Source organism: Macrobrachium rosenbergii, chromosome 20 (genome assembly GCF_040412425.1).
Source record: "Macrobrachium rosenbergii isolate ZJJX-2024 chromosome 20, ASM4041242v1, whole genome shotgun sequence".
In the NCBI taxonomy this organism is placed as follows: domain Eukaryota; kingdom Metazoa; phylum Arthropoda; class Malacostraca; order Decapoda; family Palaemonidae; genus Macrobrachium; species Macrobrachium rosenbergii.
In genome coordinates, this window is record NC_089760.1 from 27834283 (window position 1) to 27847500 (window position 13218).

General features: G+C 35.1%; 2 protein-coding genes across 3 annotated transcripts in view; one reads left to right on the forward strand and one right to left on the reverse strand.

Moving 5' to 3' along the window:
• The window catches only part of LOC136849180 (uncharacterized), a 91863-nt gene that overhangs the window by 14581 nt on the left and 64064 nt on the right, over nucleotides 1-13218 (reverse strand). Inside the window, exons 12-19 of the mRNA XM_067122294.1 lie at nucleotides 12289-12416; nucleotides 9670-9858; nucleotides 8369-8491; nucleotides 7931-8113; nucleotides 6341-6474; nucleotides 1528-1660; nucleotides 1216-1341; nucleotides 496-578 (exon numbers count right to left, since the gene is read on the reverse strand). Coding sequence (XP_066978395.1) covers nucleotides 496-578; nucleotides 1216-1341; nucleotides 1528-1660; nucleotides 6341-6474; nucleotides 7931-8113; nucleotides 8369-8491; nucleotides 9670-9858; nucleotides 12289-12416 — 1099 coding nt within the window. The remainder of the gene's footprint in view (nucleotides 1-495; nucleotides 579-1215; nucleotides 1342-1527; nucleotides 1661-6340; nucleotides 6475-7930; nucleotides 8114-8368; nucleotides 8492-9669; nucleotides 9859-12288; nucleotides 12417-13218) is intronic.
• Nucleotides 2211-13218, forward strand: part of LOC136849181 (uncharacterized) — a 1024479-nt gene continuing 1013471 nt past the window's right edge. The window contains exon 1 of one of the 2 annotated variants that reach the window (XM_067122296.1): nucleotides 2211-2502. The gene's annotated coding sequence lies outside the window, so the exon portion shown is untranslated. The remainder of the gene's footprint in view (nucleotides 2503-13218) is intronic. The other variant, XM_067122298.1, reaches the window with a different exon arrangement.

Here is a 13218-nt window from a genome sequence, read left to right on the forward strand (position 1 = left end):
TAAGAAATTGTTTTCTTCTAATGCTCATTTAGGCCCGGCCAGTTACATCAAACTCAAAAGTTATAAACCAAAATTTTTTTTATAGTAAATAATTTTAGTTGTACTGTAAAAAAAGTAATAATCTGAAACTCCCAAAATAAAAAAAATGAAAAGATGAACACTAAACTAGGAAACGGGTAACAATGAAAACAATAGATCAATGAACGGGATGAAGTTGCACAAATTAACAAATACAGAAGAATATGGAGTAAAGAGTAAATGGCCATCACCTAATTTCCTTCGAAGATAAAGCCCGACACTATTCATAATCACAGTACCAAGAGACACTTTAGTACAAAACTGGACACAGCTGAATGTACTGTCCAGGACAGTGAAATCTACGACTGAAAACTAAAACATTCTACGGGGATGAATCGAATAAGGGCATTTGCCAGCATAAGGCCTGCTTACTCGAACAAAAACAACACTAGCACCAGCATAAACTACTGTACTTACCCATAAACCCGTTCCATCAGTTTCACAATCTCGTCCGCCTGCATGTCGTCTATGCAAGGGATGTGAGGGCTTGCCACCATTCGCTGAAGAATCCAGAATTCATGTTACCAGTGTAAATTAAACTATTATTATTAATATATTATGACTTTTAAAAAGAGAAAAAATAGAATTTTGCTTGCATTGGGTTTTATATATATATATATATATATATATATATATATATATATATATATATATATGTATGAAGTTGAAGCTAGGTGTTTGGTTTGGATCAAGTCTAAAATTTGCCAGTATGAGGCTTTATATATATATATATATATATATATATATATATATATATATATATATATATATATATATATATATATATATATATATATATACATACACACACACACGCACACATATGCTGTATATATATGTATGTAAGTATACATATCCTTTCAATTATTGAATTATATGTGCGCGCATGAATATGCATGCAGTAATTAATGTAAAATGATCGAGATAAAGTCCGCGGGTAAATGAAAAAAAAAAAGAAAATAAATGAACATTTGGAAGCTTGCGGGCAATTTCCATACACTATTTCCTTTTTCAATCGTGATAAAGTTCGCGGGTAAATAGAAAAAAAAAAAAGAAAATAGATGAATATTTGGAAGTTTGCAGGCAATTTCTATACACTTTTTTCCTTTCTCAAATGAGTATTAGGATAATACGTACCTCCATGATGTTAAGGTATTCGGACCCTGCGTCTGCGTCCAGTTTCGCGATTAGGTCAGGTGGAAGGTCAATGCTGGCCATCCCAAGCATGTATGTGACGTCAGAGCCAATCGTATCCATGTCGCCCTGGAAAAGGAAGATTGAAATTTGGTTAAAAGAGTGACATAGTACTACTGTAACTTAGTTGTTTTTATATAAATCAGCGTTACGGTGTTGCATGCAAGACCGTCTTGCATTTTGTAATCTTGGTAAAATGTCAAAATTAATAACACTTTTCCCCAACTCTCTCTCTCTCTCTCTCTCTCTCTTTACCATCAGTTTCATTCCTTCAGTTATGATGAGTCTTCTGATACTCCTAGTGATGCTCATGGACTGATCCACTTTGCCCATCTTTTGCAGCAATGGGATCTTCAGATCAGGTGAGATAGATTTGACGGCGTCCTCTCTGTGAAAACAGCATACACATTAGAGAACAGAATAGTATCTATAATTTATACTTAAAGTATAACTTTCCGTGGGTGGCTCTAGAGAAAAATATACTTAAAATTATAACTTTTCGTGGGTGGCTCTAGAGAAAACATTAGACCAGTGACGCCCGCACTCATCCTTGCAACCACTCTTGCCTAAATGTATATATATATATATATATATATATATATATATATATATATATATATATATATATATATATATATATATATATATATATATATATATATATATATATATATATATATATATATATATGTATTATATGCATGTACAGTACGTCTGGCTTGCATGTCCGTATTGTTCTTTGGGCCTAGCCACTAAGTTGTCAAAGGTAGCTCTTTAGTTTCCATTAAATTAGGGTATTGTAACAAAACATTAAATTGTTTTTTAATTACTGCCCGCTTTGAAAAAGTTTATGAAAATAAATCCCACGTAAAATATTATACATGATATTTTTCAGGCCTCGTTACTGTGATCATGAACTTTGTAAGTTTGTATCCTGTGTACGTAAACAATTTCAATCTGTTCAGTGGCTCGTGAGCCAAGTAACAGTTTCAATAATGTAGTGTTTTGTTGATTTTTCGTGCGGAATATTGTTGCCCGCTGGCGATATTTACGCAGGGCACGTATGAAGGCCTATAGATAAAAAAAAAGTGTATATTGGTGAAGGACCGCCCATTTTTGTTTAATTCCAAAGACAAGAACCATTTGGAAAATAGCGAAGCTGAATGGTATAGTACCAACTAGCCCTAGGCCTAGCTACAGTAGAGGACACTATGTATAGCCCGGCCATTGGTAAGTACAGTACTGTTATATACTTATTTTGCTCTTCATGAGGGAGCAGTTAAGCGCTCTTTTATTGGTAATGTTGTACATTTATCACATACAGCGCCTTGTTGGTAGATGTTTAGCTTAGGGTACGTGAGGATAGGATAATGTCTCGTGTGTACGTTTACCAGTAGGTTTTCACTTTTTTAAACGATTAATTTGGACCGATATTATGTGTTTTGTGCAGTACTTGGATATCGTTGGTATGGATACTATTTTCAGGTATTGAAAGTCAGGACAACTGCAGTTGATAAAATGAGAGCTCTCTAACCACACTTATATCACCCACACGTGTTGATTGCATGTTAGAAGTTTTTAATGAATACAACTCGTGTTTGCGTTTGAAGCAATACCTTGTTGCTGTTAGTATTCAAAAGTAAGCAACAGTTGCGAAGTCAAAGACTGATTTTGGCGCGAGTTCTCATGTAACCATCCATCCTAGGCTGTGATCATATATAATTACACGAGTGAAAGATTGATATCACAATGTGCTAAGCCAGGAAGACCGGTTTTCCTAAAAGATTAGTGCTTAAAGTTGTTCTGCATATTTAAAATTGAAATAATACGTGAGAAGATTTTCAGTATTAGAACATATGATACGAGACCCAATGGTCATAGATAAGTGTAGGTTAGGCTAGCCTAAACAGTAATTCTCAGTATGATAACATTTAAGTTATGCTGAGATGAATATGGTGGGCAGATGTATTGAATTGATTGTTAACTTAGAATCTAATTCTAAAGAATGGTATTTTCATATCATAGGTCTATAAAACTAGGTGTATAAGACTATAACGTATCTCTTTCAGGTAGTAATATTCTAACTACATACAGGTTAGGTAGTGGGCATTAGCTACTGGTACTGGAAATGAGCAAGCCTCCAGTAGACAGTTCATTATACAAATGAAAAGAACCACAAACAGTCATTTGAACCCACCAATGACATAACCTATCCAAGGTAAGTAAGATAGGTTGAGAGCAAGTAGGTTTCCAGATGGTAAGTGCTGCATACAAGGTTAGGTTAGAATATGAGGGTAACAGAACGTTAGTTTGGATGCAGTGCCCTAGACGAGGTTAGGCTTAGGATTTATCCTTTGGCCATTATTACCACATTTTCATGCTTTTCATCTTATTGGATTTCCTAAAGCTTTTCACTGGTTGCATGCATGAACCAGGTAACTGTCACATACTACTTTGTCTGTGGAATACTTTGATTTTAGTGTAAAATAAACTTGAATAAGTCAGAGTACAAATTCCTTTAGGTATTTACTAATTTTGAGGGCAATATATACAAATTGCAATAATGACTCGTAAGAGCCTATTTTTCAACGTGTAGTTTTCTTCATAATATTTATATTATAATCAGTAAATGTTCTATGATTAGTTTAATTCAGGATCTTATTAATAATTTTTTCATTATAATCAGTAGATGTTTTATGATTAGTTTAATTCAGGATCTTATTAATCATTTTTTTAAAAATCAAATCCCATCATTTGGAAAGGGAGGTGAATTTTAAAGCCCATGGCAGTCTTAAGATAAGGAAAATATATAACTGGGAACATTGAATGAAAAATAGAGAAATAGCTATAAAATATGAAATTTCATAATGAAGTGGTTGGATAGTCATATAATTACTGTAAAACTTTCCTAAATCAAGAAATTACATGTGCTGAAATAAGGGAAGTGGATATCATGAAAAGCAGATGAAAATTATGTTTCTTCTCATGCTTTTTTTTTTACTGTGTGTAAATTCAGGAATGTAAATATTAAACAGGTAATTTTTCAAGGCTCTAAATAGTAAAGTACTATTTATAAGTTATCCATGGTAACTTTTGTTACTCAGAAATTTACAAATTTTTAAATTAAAAGTCACTCAAAGGAATGTTGGGCTTGTGTTCAAGACCTAAGATGTGATGCTCTTTAAAATTTCAGTTTCCTTCATTAAGAGGATAGTATTAATGTGTTTAAAACATGAGTTATGAAATATATATATATATATATATATATATATATATATATATATATATATATATATATATATATATATATATATATATATATATATATGGCAGTCAGTTTGAATCTCTAATGTTGTGAAGCTTTATGTTTACCTATGTACAGGCATAATGATGTATTCTGACATTGTACGAGCAATTTCTTGTTATATTTGATAATCATCCATTGATTTGACCATTGTTACGACAGCTTCCTCGCCCTCAGTCACAACACCAAACGTTGTCTATTTCCAGTGTACTGTATATTCTAGGCATGTACAAATATCCAAAAATAAAAACAGTAATAATAATAAAGCTGAGAACATGTCATACCGATTTATAATACTCTACATCTGCTGTCTAGAAAAAATCTCCCGATTCATAAATATAATTTGTTTTCTACTTGGTTTCTGATATGCGTTATTTTAGTAGTGAGCCATATTACTTGCTTTATTCATTTTGTTATGTGCTTGGAGTGTGGATTGACCTTACACTTACAGATGAAACTAGTATTTTTTTTCCTGGCTGTCGACAAACTGTTGCGTGCAAAAACAAATAAAATAAAAACTAACAAGGTACAGTAATGTGTTTAAACGATGAATATATACTTCTTAGGACACAACAATCCTAAAAATAAAAAGTATCCTAAATACAGTTTGCTTACCTTTCGGTTTCATAATTTCTAATTAGTTTTCACTGATGTCATGTTTCCAATTTTAATTTAAGAATTTAGACTAGCACTCCGGTTCTGGTTCATATGCCTTGCATATTGCGCTACTTGTCTCTACATTAATCAGGGACTTGTTTGATGATGTCATTAGCTTAACTTTCTATGGTTGTTTCGCAATAAAAATACATTCTGCTTAGTTTTATTACACTTTTATGTTTAGTGCTGTTTGTTACATTGATATCTTATATTTCATAGATTTCTTCTGCGCCGTTATACTTACCACGTTTGAAATTATGGATTTAGAGTAAGTTTTGTAACCTTAAGACATTCCTTATTGATATCATCCAAACAATGAATGGATAAGTACAGTACGAAAATAAAAGAAAGAAGTTATAATGATATAAAAAGGGGAGCAATTAACATTAGCTGGTAAATGCACCATGCAAACTACCGTACAATAGTATGCAGTTGGGTCTGCCCAGTCTTTTTATCTTCACCTGTATTCCATTTCCAAACATTTTTTTTAACCTTACTCAACCTTCTGACTCCTCCCATCTCTTCCTTACTTTCCCAGTTTTGCTTTCTAAATTCATGGTAGGCGCACCTTCCATCCAAAATGTAATATTTCTACATTGAGAAACCTTATTTATTTTGTTAAAGGGGAGTGATTGCAAAAGATACGGTTAGGAATCCAATAGGAAATAATTACTTATTTGCACGTTACCATTGATATTTACTCAGTGAACAAGAAGGAGGCCGTAAAAATTTTCTTAAATTTAGTGTTATGAGATTACATAACATATATAGTCAAGTTTATAATTACTGTAGTTAACTTTAACACTTGTGGGAAGTGTAATAATTACCTGTGCACCGAGAGTGGTGTGTAATAATTTCATGAAACTTCATATTGACACGTGCATGAAGTCCTTTTTTTTCCAGATTGCATCACATTTTGTTTTATTTATTAGGCAACTCCAAATAAATGAAAACCTTTCCCTTATAAAAGAGGTGCAGTTACTCATGCATAAAGAAAGCTTTAATGTTGAATTTAGTTCGGTAACCGGTGAAATTAGATAAACACTGACCTGATGCCAAGAATGAGTTTTGTCACGGGGAAGGGTGGCATGGCATTGCAGTACTTACCCCAGGGCAGCCACAACGCAAGGTGGCATGTTGTCGATGTCTCCGGAGGTCATTGTCTGTGCGAATTCAACCGGGCCTTTGGTGCCACGTTCCTTCTCCGCAAACGTGAGAAGTTTGTTCTTGAGAACGCGGCACTGTTGGAATCAAATGATAGACATACTGTAAGGCTTATGAATTGAGAAAAATCATATATGAATGCGATTATTATTATTATTATTATTATTATTATTATTATTATTATTATTATTATTATTATTATTAGTAGTAGTACTACAGGTAGGAATGGCACCCCTCTTAGCTGAAGTTGCCAGCGTTGGTCATAATCATAAACCTGCAGACACGGATGAGAAAAACTCTTAATTCGCGGAGGTTCAAAGTAGTATCTGTAGTAGCTTCCTAGGTATCTGCTAGAAGTATTGATATCCGTGAATCTTGTCTCAAAAGCGTCTGCAATAACCTTGGGAGGGATTGTTGGATGAGTTGATACAACGAGACGTGGTACCATGATTAGAAAAGTACTGCGAATAGTAAATAGCATTCGGATGATAATTTCTTATGAATCGACTTGGTTTCAGTTTTCCATCTTAGTTTTTTTGAAAGATTGGACGCCTTTTCATATAATGGAAAGAGCTCCATTAGGTTTACGGTTTACATATGTTTGAGTGACTAGGCCTATCTGTGTATGCTCGGTACGTTTAAATATGCGTGAATTTCTTTTTAATTATACTATTTTTGTAGTTTTTTTTTATATTAAGTCTCACGATCGATGACCACTGTATGTATAACTCATTAATCGTGTACTAGATTATGAAAAAGAACTTCGAAATAAGCACAGTTCTGGCTTGGTTTGTTCAAAAGGAATAGACCCTCGAAATGAAAGACATATATGAGGTTTAAAATTATTTTCAGAAGAAAATAAACCTACTTTCCATCATTTCACGTCAACACGTTTTCATCATGAAGGTTTTCATTTACTTTTTTTCCTTTTCTGGTGCAGACGCCAACACGAACTCGGCTACCCAAAACGAGTCCTGCAGGAAAGATGATGACAAACTCGCCACTTGAAATTCCGGATCTGTAGCGTTGAGGTATATTTACGTCATTCCTTCATAGGCCCAATCCTCTTTCATAAAGTAAAATTGACAGTTTTGAAAGAGGACGTAAGCCAAACTAATGACACTCCATTCGTAAATATACAAGAATATAATGGTAAACAATTTTTTAAAATTAATATCTAGTACGTCTAGAGAGCTGTTAATGTTTTTTTTAAGCTTTTTGACTGTATCTTACCTCATCATTTGGCTTCGTTGTGCTCTACGGTGTCACAGGCAATAAAATATGTAAATCGATAATTCAAGTCAGTCTAGTTCAGACTGTGGACTGATGGGTCTTCACTGTATTTCTTGAATAATATGACCGTGTTCTTTATTTATTTAAGCAGTGTTTGCCAAAATTTCGAATATTCATGAACACTTTCCTTGCAGTGAGCGAGACTTACTTGGGCACCCATATCTGTTCAAGTCAATTATAAAATTCACAAAGACAAGGATTTAACAATAAAGCGGGTAACTGTTACTTGAAGTCACTCACCACATCCATCGATGGTGGCACAGCAAAACCGTTGATCTTCATCAAAACCGCCCATATTTCTCCAACATTTATTTTGTCTGCGTCTGCTGAGCTCATGTATGAGGTTTGCTCTAGGTTGCTGTCAATGTCAGCGGCCGTTATGTTCGCCTTGTCACCGAAAACCTTCGCGCTGGCCTTCAAGCTCTGTCCGAAAGAAAGTTTTGCTAGAGATGTTAATGGCTAGAACTTTTATTTTCTTCATCTTCAAGTTTTGATATATAAAGCATCTTATTCTTTTTCACACCTCTGAATCACACCATAGGTTCGTCTAGTACGATTTACTCTTGAATGAACGCAGACTCTAGGTGTTAACCCATAACCGCCCCCCCCTCATCTACTGCACCCCCTTGAGACTGCTAAACCCCTAGCGAAATCAAAATTCTTGTTTTCATGCCTTACCACAGCAGAGGTTCGGGGCATCGCCTGCGCAAGCGTTTTCAGCTGATTCGAGCTCATGTCCTTGAACATCGAAGAAGGTATAGTGCTCCTGAAGGCTGGAGGGACGATCGTTTTATCGGCAACCTGTTGGAAAAGATGTTGGAATTAAAACTGTAATTTGATTTAAAACCTTTTAATTGATGTAACTAATCCCGTAGATTTTTACAGCGTAGGATTTTTGCGTAATTTTTTTTTTTATTGAACTATGAGGATCCAGGTGACCACTTGCGATGATTAAAAGTAATAGCAGGTGTCTTGTCATTTCTCATCTTTCTATATATATATATATATATATATATATATATATATATATATATATATATAATATATAATGAGGGCCAAACCCGAAAAGCCAAAAGAGAATAATGAAGGGAAAAATTGTGGGGCTTAATCACAATGGAAACGATTTGTGATCCTTTTTCAAATTCTGTATTGGCGAGCTCTAGAAAGAGTGGATTGCCAGCCAGCACCAAATTCATTCTTGAGTTGCGGAATGAAAGAAGAACCTCTTTGCCGAAAGCTTCGCAACATTACCGTCGCCATTTAGCCCAATGGAAAGAGCTGCTTCCATCTGTACCTTGATATAGCCTGCTTAAATCCAAGGATTATCCGCAATGCGTCGATCACTTCAGTCCAACCCCCCTTCCCCCCAACATGCACGCACACCGTGCCTTGTAATCGTATTGTTGTTAAAATATTTTTTTGGCGATCATTCTTTTTGAAGTAGTCTTACTAGCTATTAGCTAGAGTTATTTTTCATACAGTGACTATTGGTTCGTTACTGCTTTTTAGTTATTTAAACAAGTAAGCTTTACAAATTATAGAAATCTTGGTGGATTTTAGTGCATTTTTTTTTAAACTACGTGTTTGAAATTTTCCTTACATTAATGATGGGGTTCGAGCATTTTCGTTTATGAATTTGATAATGGTGATTCCAACTAATTTCTGGTCACGAGCTCATTATTTGCATAACAAGTGACTTTCATTAAAAAAAGCTATAGGATTCATGCTATTGTAGGCTTTTTTATATCTTGTACCCTCGGAATGTGTTTCTTGTTTTTTAAATTTTTTTGAAAATGCTTGTTTCTGACTGCAAACGCTCATTTTTTAAATTAAATTACATTGATGAATTACTGAGTGTGATGACAAAAAGCTGCATACTGTTTTTTCTCATTGCAATTAATTAAATGTAATTAAATATTACACATCAACAAAATGAAATAAGGGCTATACTATTTATAAATCTTTGTATTATCACATACCTTGGAAACCATAGCCGATTTCTGAGCTTCAGTCAGAGTCCATGGTTTACCCAGCGAAATTGTGAAGTACTTCTGGACATCCGCGTCTGTCATGCTGTTGATCTGTTCCATGGAGAGAAATCTGACCAGGGTTGGAGGGATGCTGGAGACGGCCGTGTCCTTGCTGATGGCAGCAGTCAGCGTTTGACCCTGCCGAAATCGAATGCGGTTAAGCACGGGTTTCCCAAAGTTAAGTAAATGTCAACGTTTTGCCAGGCATGGTGGGTAATACGTACGTAGAGGCGTAGTTAAGTGATACTGGTAATATATCGTCCCTAGTTTGACGAACCGGCGTAAGCCATTTTTTCCTCATCGTAAGAAAATGGGCTAAAAATATTTCGATATTATTCAGAGCTTCTACTTAGGTTGACTTTGGAGGAAATTTGGTGTGAAAATGTGACGAAAAAGACAGCTGAAGTTTTGATATGCTGTAGTGTATAAAAAAAACTGGGACGCTTTGGCTGGAAAAGTCAAATACTTAAAAAAAAAAAAAAAAATGGGATATGCCAGTCCGTCAAAAAAGGGACGATGTGTTCAGGTTAGTTGACAGGAAGATCTTGAGGTCAGGTTGTGTGCACGTGTTCATGAAGTTAGGTAGCATGTTCATTATTAGCTTGGGTAATGCCTGAATGTTGAGGTTATGTCAAATAACCACGTTGAGATTGTGTGGCCTAAAGTCTCATGGTCGGTACCACGTGCTGCATATGGAGTAGTGGGCGATAATCTATTGAATTATACTATACATGTATAATAGCATTACAAAGTGTGATTCTTGGGCCATTGATATTGTATATATTTATTATATATATATATAATCATGAAGCTACAAATGTCGCTTAATATCAAATTCACGCTGCCTCGGGAATACCCCCGATGGGGAATTATCACCGATGGGGAATTTATAAGTGATAAATGTACTGGTACTGCCGAGTCTCGAACCCACGACACAGATCCTTATCCAGCGACTCCAGTCGACGTTCTACCGACTTATAAATTCCCCTTCGGTGTTAATTCCCCATCGGGGATATTTCTGAGGTAGCGTGAATTTGATATTAAGCGACATTTGTAGCTTCATGATTGTGTATAAATCACGGTGTGATAAAAAAATTTCATATATATATATAATTTATATATATATATATATATATATATATATATATATATATATATATATATATATATATATATATATATATATATATATATATATATATATATATATATATATATATATATATATATATATTAGCATTAAGCTGTTCCGCCTCTCAGTGGGTGCCTGTCAAGATAGAAGGGACAAAGATCAATGCCACATTTACTTTTAAACTTCCTCAGCGCCAGTTGTACCATATACCTGGACAGAATACTCAACAGCATCGTGTCAAACCTCCTTACATAAACTCCTATGTTGCATGGACTCACTTTTTTTCAGTGCCTCTTTTTAGGTTTGCCTCTCTACCTTCCTCTTAATATTTCCGAATTATATACTATGTTCGCCAGTCTATCATCACCCATTCTTTGCACATGACTGAACCATCTCAAAACGCAATTATCCATCCTTTCACATGCACCAGGTATTTTACCCTTCTTTCCCGAGTTGGTTGAGCTTCAGACCGTCATTCGATGGGCCGGAGTTCGATTCCCGCCGCCGGCTGATGCAGAGTTAGAGGAATTTATTTCTGGTGATAGAAATTCATTTCTCGCTATAATGTGGTTCGGATTCCACAATAAGCTGTAGGTCCCCGTTGCTAAGTAACCATCTCCAGAGTCCTTACTTTACCCCTTCTTTCCATCTCCAGAGTCCTCACCCTTTCAGTTCTTATGCCTAATATACTACACGAACACTTTCTTTCATCAGCTTCAACCTTTTTTCTTTCATTTGCTATCAACATCTTTATTTCCATAAAGGAGAACTGGCTTAACAGTCCCTTCATACAATCACACCTTAGCTCCCATTGGCAACTGAAGATGCTTCCCATGTTTTGCATACACACCTGCTACCTCTCTTGCTTCAAGTATTCTGTGACTCGCCTTTCTCATCTTACCACCAGTCATTATATTTACACCTAGATGTGCATACGAATCAACCTCATCCATTCTTCCGCCATCTGTATTAAAATTCGTTGCTCTATATTCCGTGTTCCTATATATCTTAATGAAGTTACTCCTGCGAACATTTACTTCTAATTTTCTCCTCTTGCAAGCCTTTCAAACTCCTACTATATATATTATAGGTTCTGCAGTTTCTCTTCACTGCCCTTAATCAGCACAGGATGGACGGCAAACCATTCCCCATTCCATTCATGGTTCATATATTTACCTATCTGTGTATCTACCTATTTAACTGTCTCCCTATCTATCTACCTGTCTATATATATATATATATATATATATATATATATATATATATATATATATATATGTGTGTGTGTCTGTATGAGTTTGTTTTTATGTATGCAGCTATATATATATAGCATAAACATAAATGGGTACAATTATGAATGCAAGAGTCACAGGTACAGCCAGGTATGCATAGATGAAGCGGTCTAGAGACGGAAGTATGACTGAAAAACATCTCACCTTTGCTAGCGATCCAGGGCCAGCTGACTTGAAGCTGTCCCCGATTGCCCTGAGGTTGTTTCCCTTGAGGGCTTTGCTCGCGATAAGCTTCTTCACGACATTAGGTGCTGCGTCTCCCAGTAAGATTCCTGTCAGACAATTCAAGAATGTTAAAGCGCCTAGTGTCTTTTAAATTTCTTTGCAGTTATGAATGACTAGTTATTTAGGTAACCGAATTAAGAAATGAAAATCCTTATTATTATTGTAGTGAATAAACTTGTTAACATGGTCGAATGAGGTAGTTACGTCAGGCACGTGTTCTTAACTTGTCTAAAAGCTGAGCGCTCCTTCCTTTAAGCGTTCTTTGTTACCAAGCCTTACGCAGACTGCAAGTTTTTCAGACTTTGTGAACTTCATTCTTATCCTTATATTTTACTCTGTTTTCAAATTTAGGTGTTCAAGGCGAATTAAGCTACGCTTGAGGTATCAAAGTCCTTGCTCATTATAACCCAGTACCACCTCTGCTAGATTGCTCAGATTTATAGCAAGTTTTAATTACATAGACGTTAACCTTAAGCTCATAACAAAAATGCAAAAACTTTTATGGACGTTATTATCTAAACTATTATGATATAATAAAAGGCCTCGTACGCAACCTTTCCTACCTTGGCCTTGAGGTGAACTTTAGTACAATAATGAGAGGAATTGCAAGATTATTCCAGTTTCAAAACCAGTAGTTGCTTGATGAGTGACCGGGCCATTACGTAGGAAAGTTTGAATTTTCATGGTTTCTAATGCCCTAATACTCTTTAACTTTTTGTGTCATCCTCTTCGGGACGTTTTTGAATCAAATACTTTCCTATTTTCTAAGATTATTTGAACAGTGAAACCTGTTCTGCACTTGACAAAGTGCTCGAGAGGTTTGAACTCTCTTGACTATCGAATTCACTC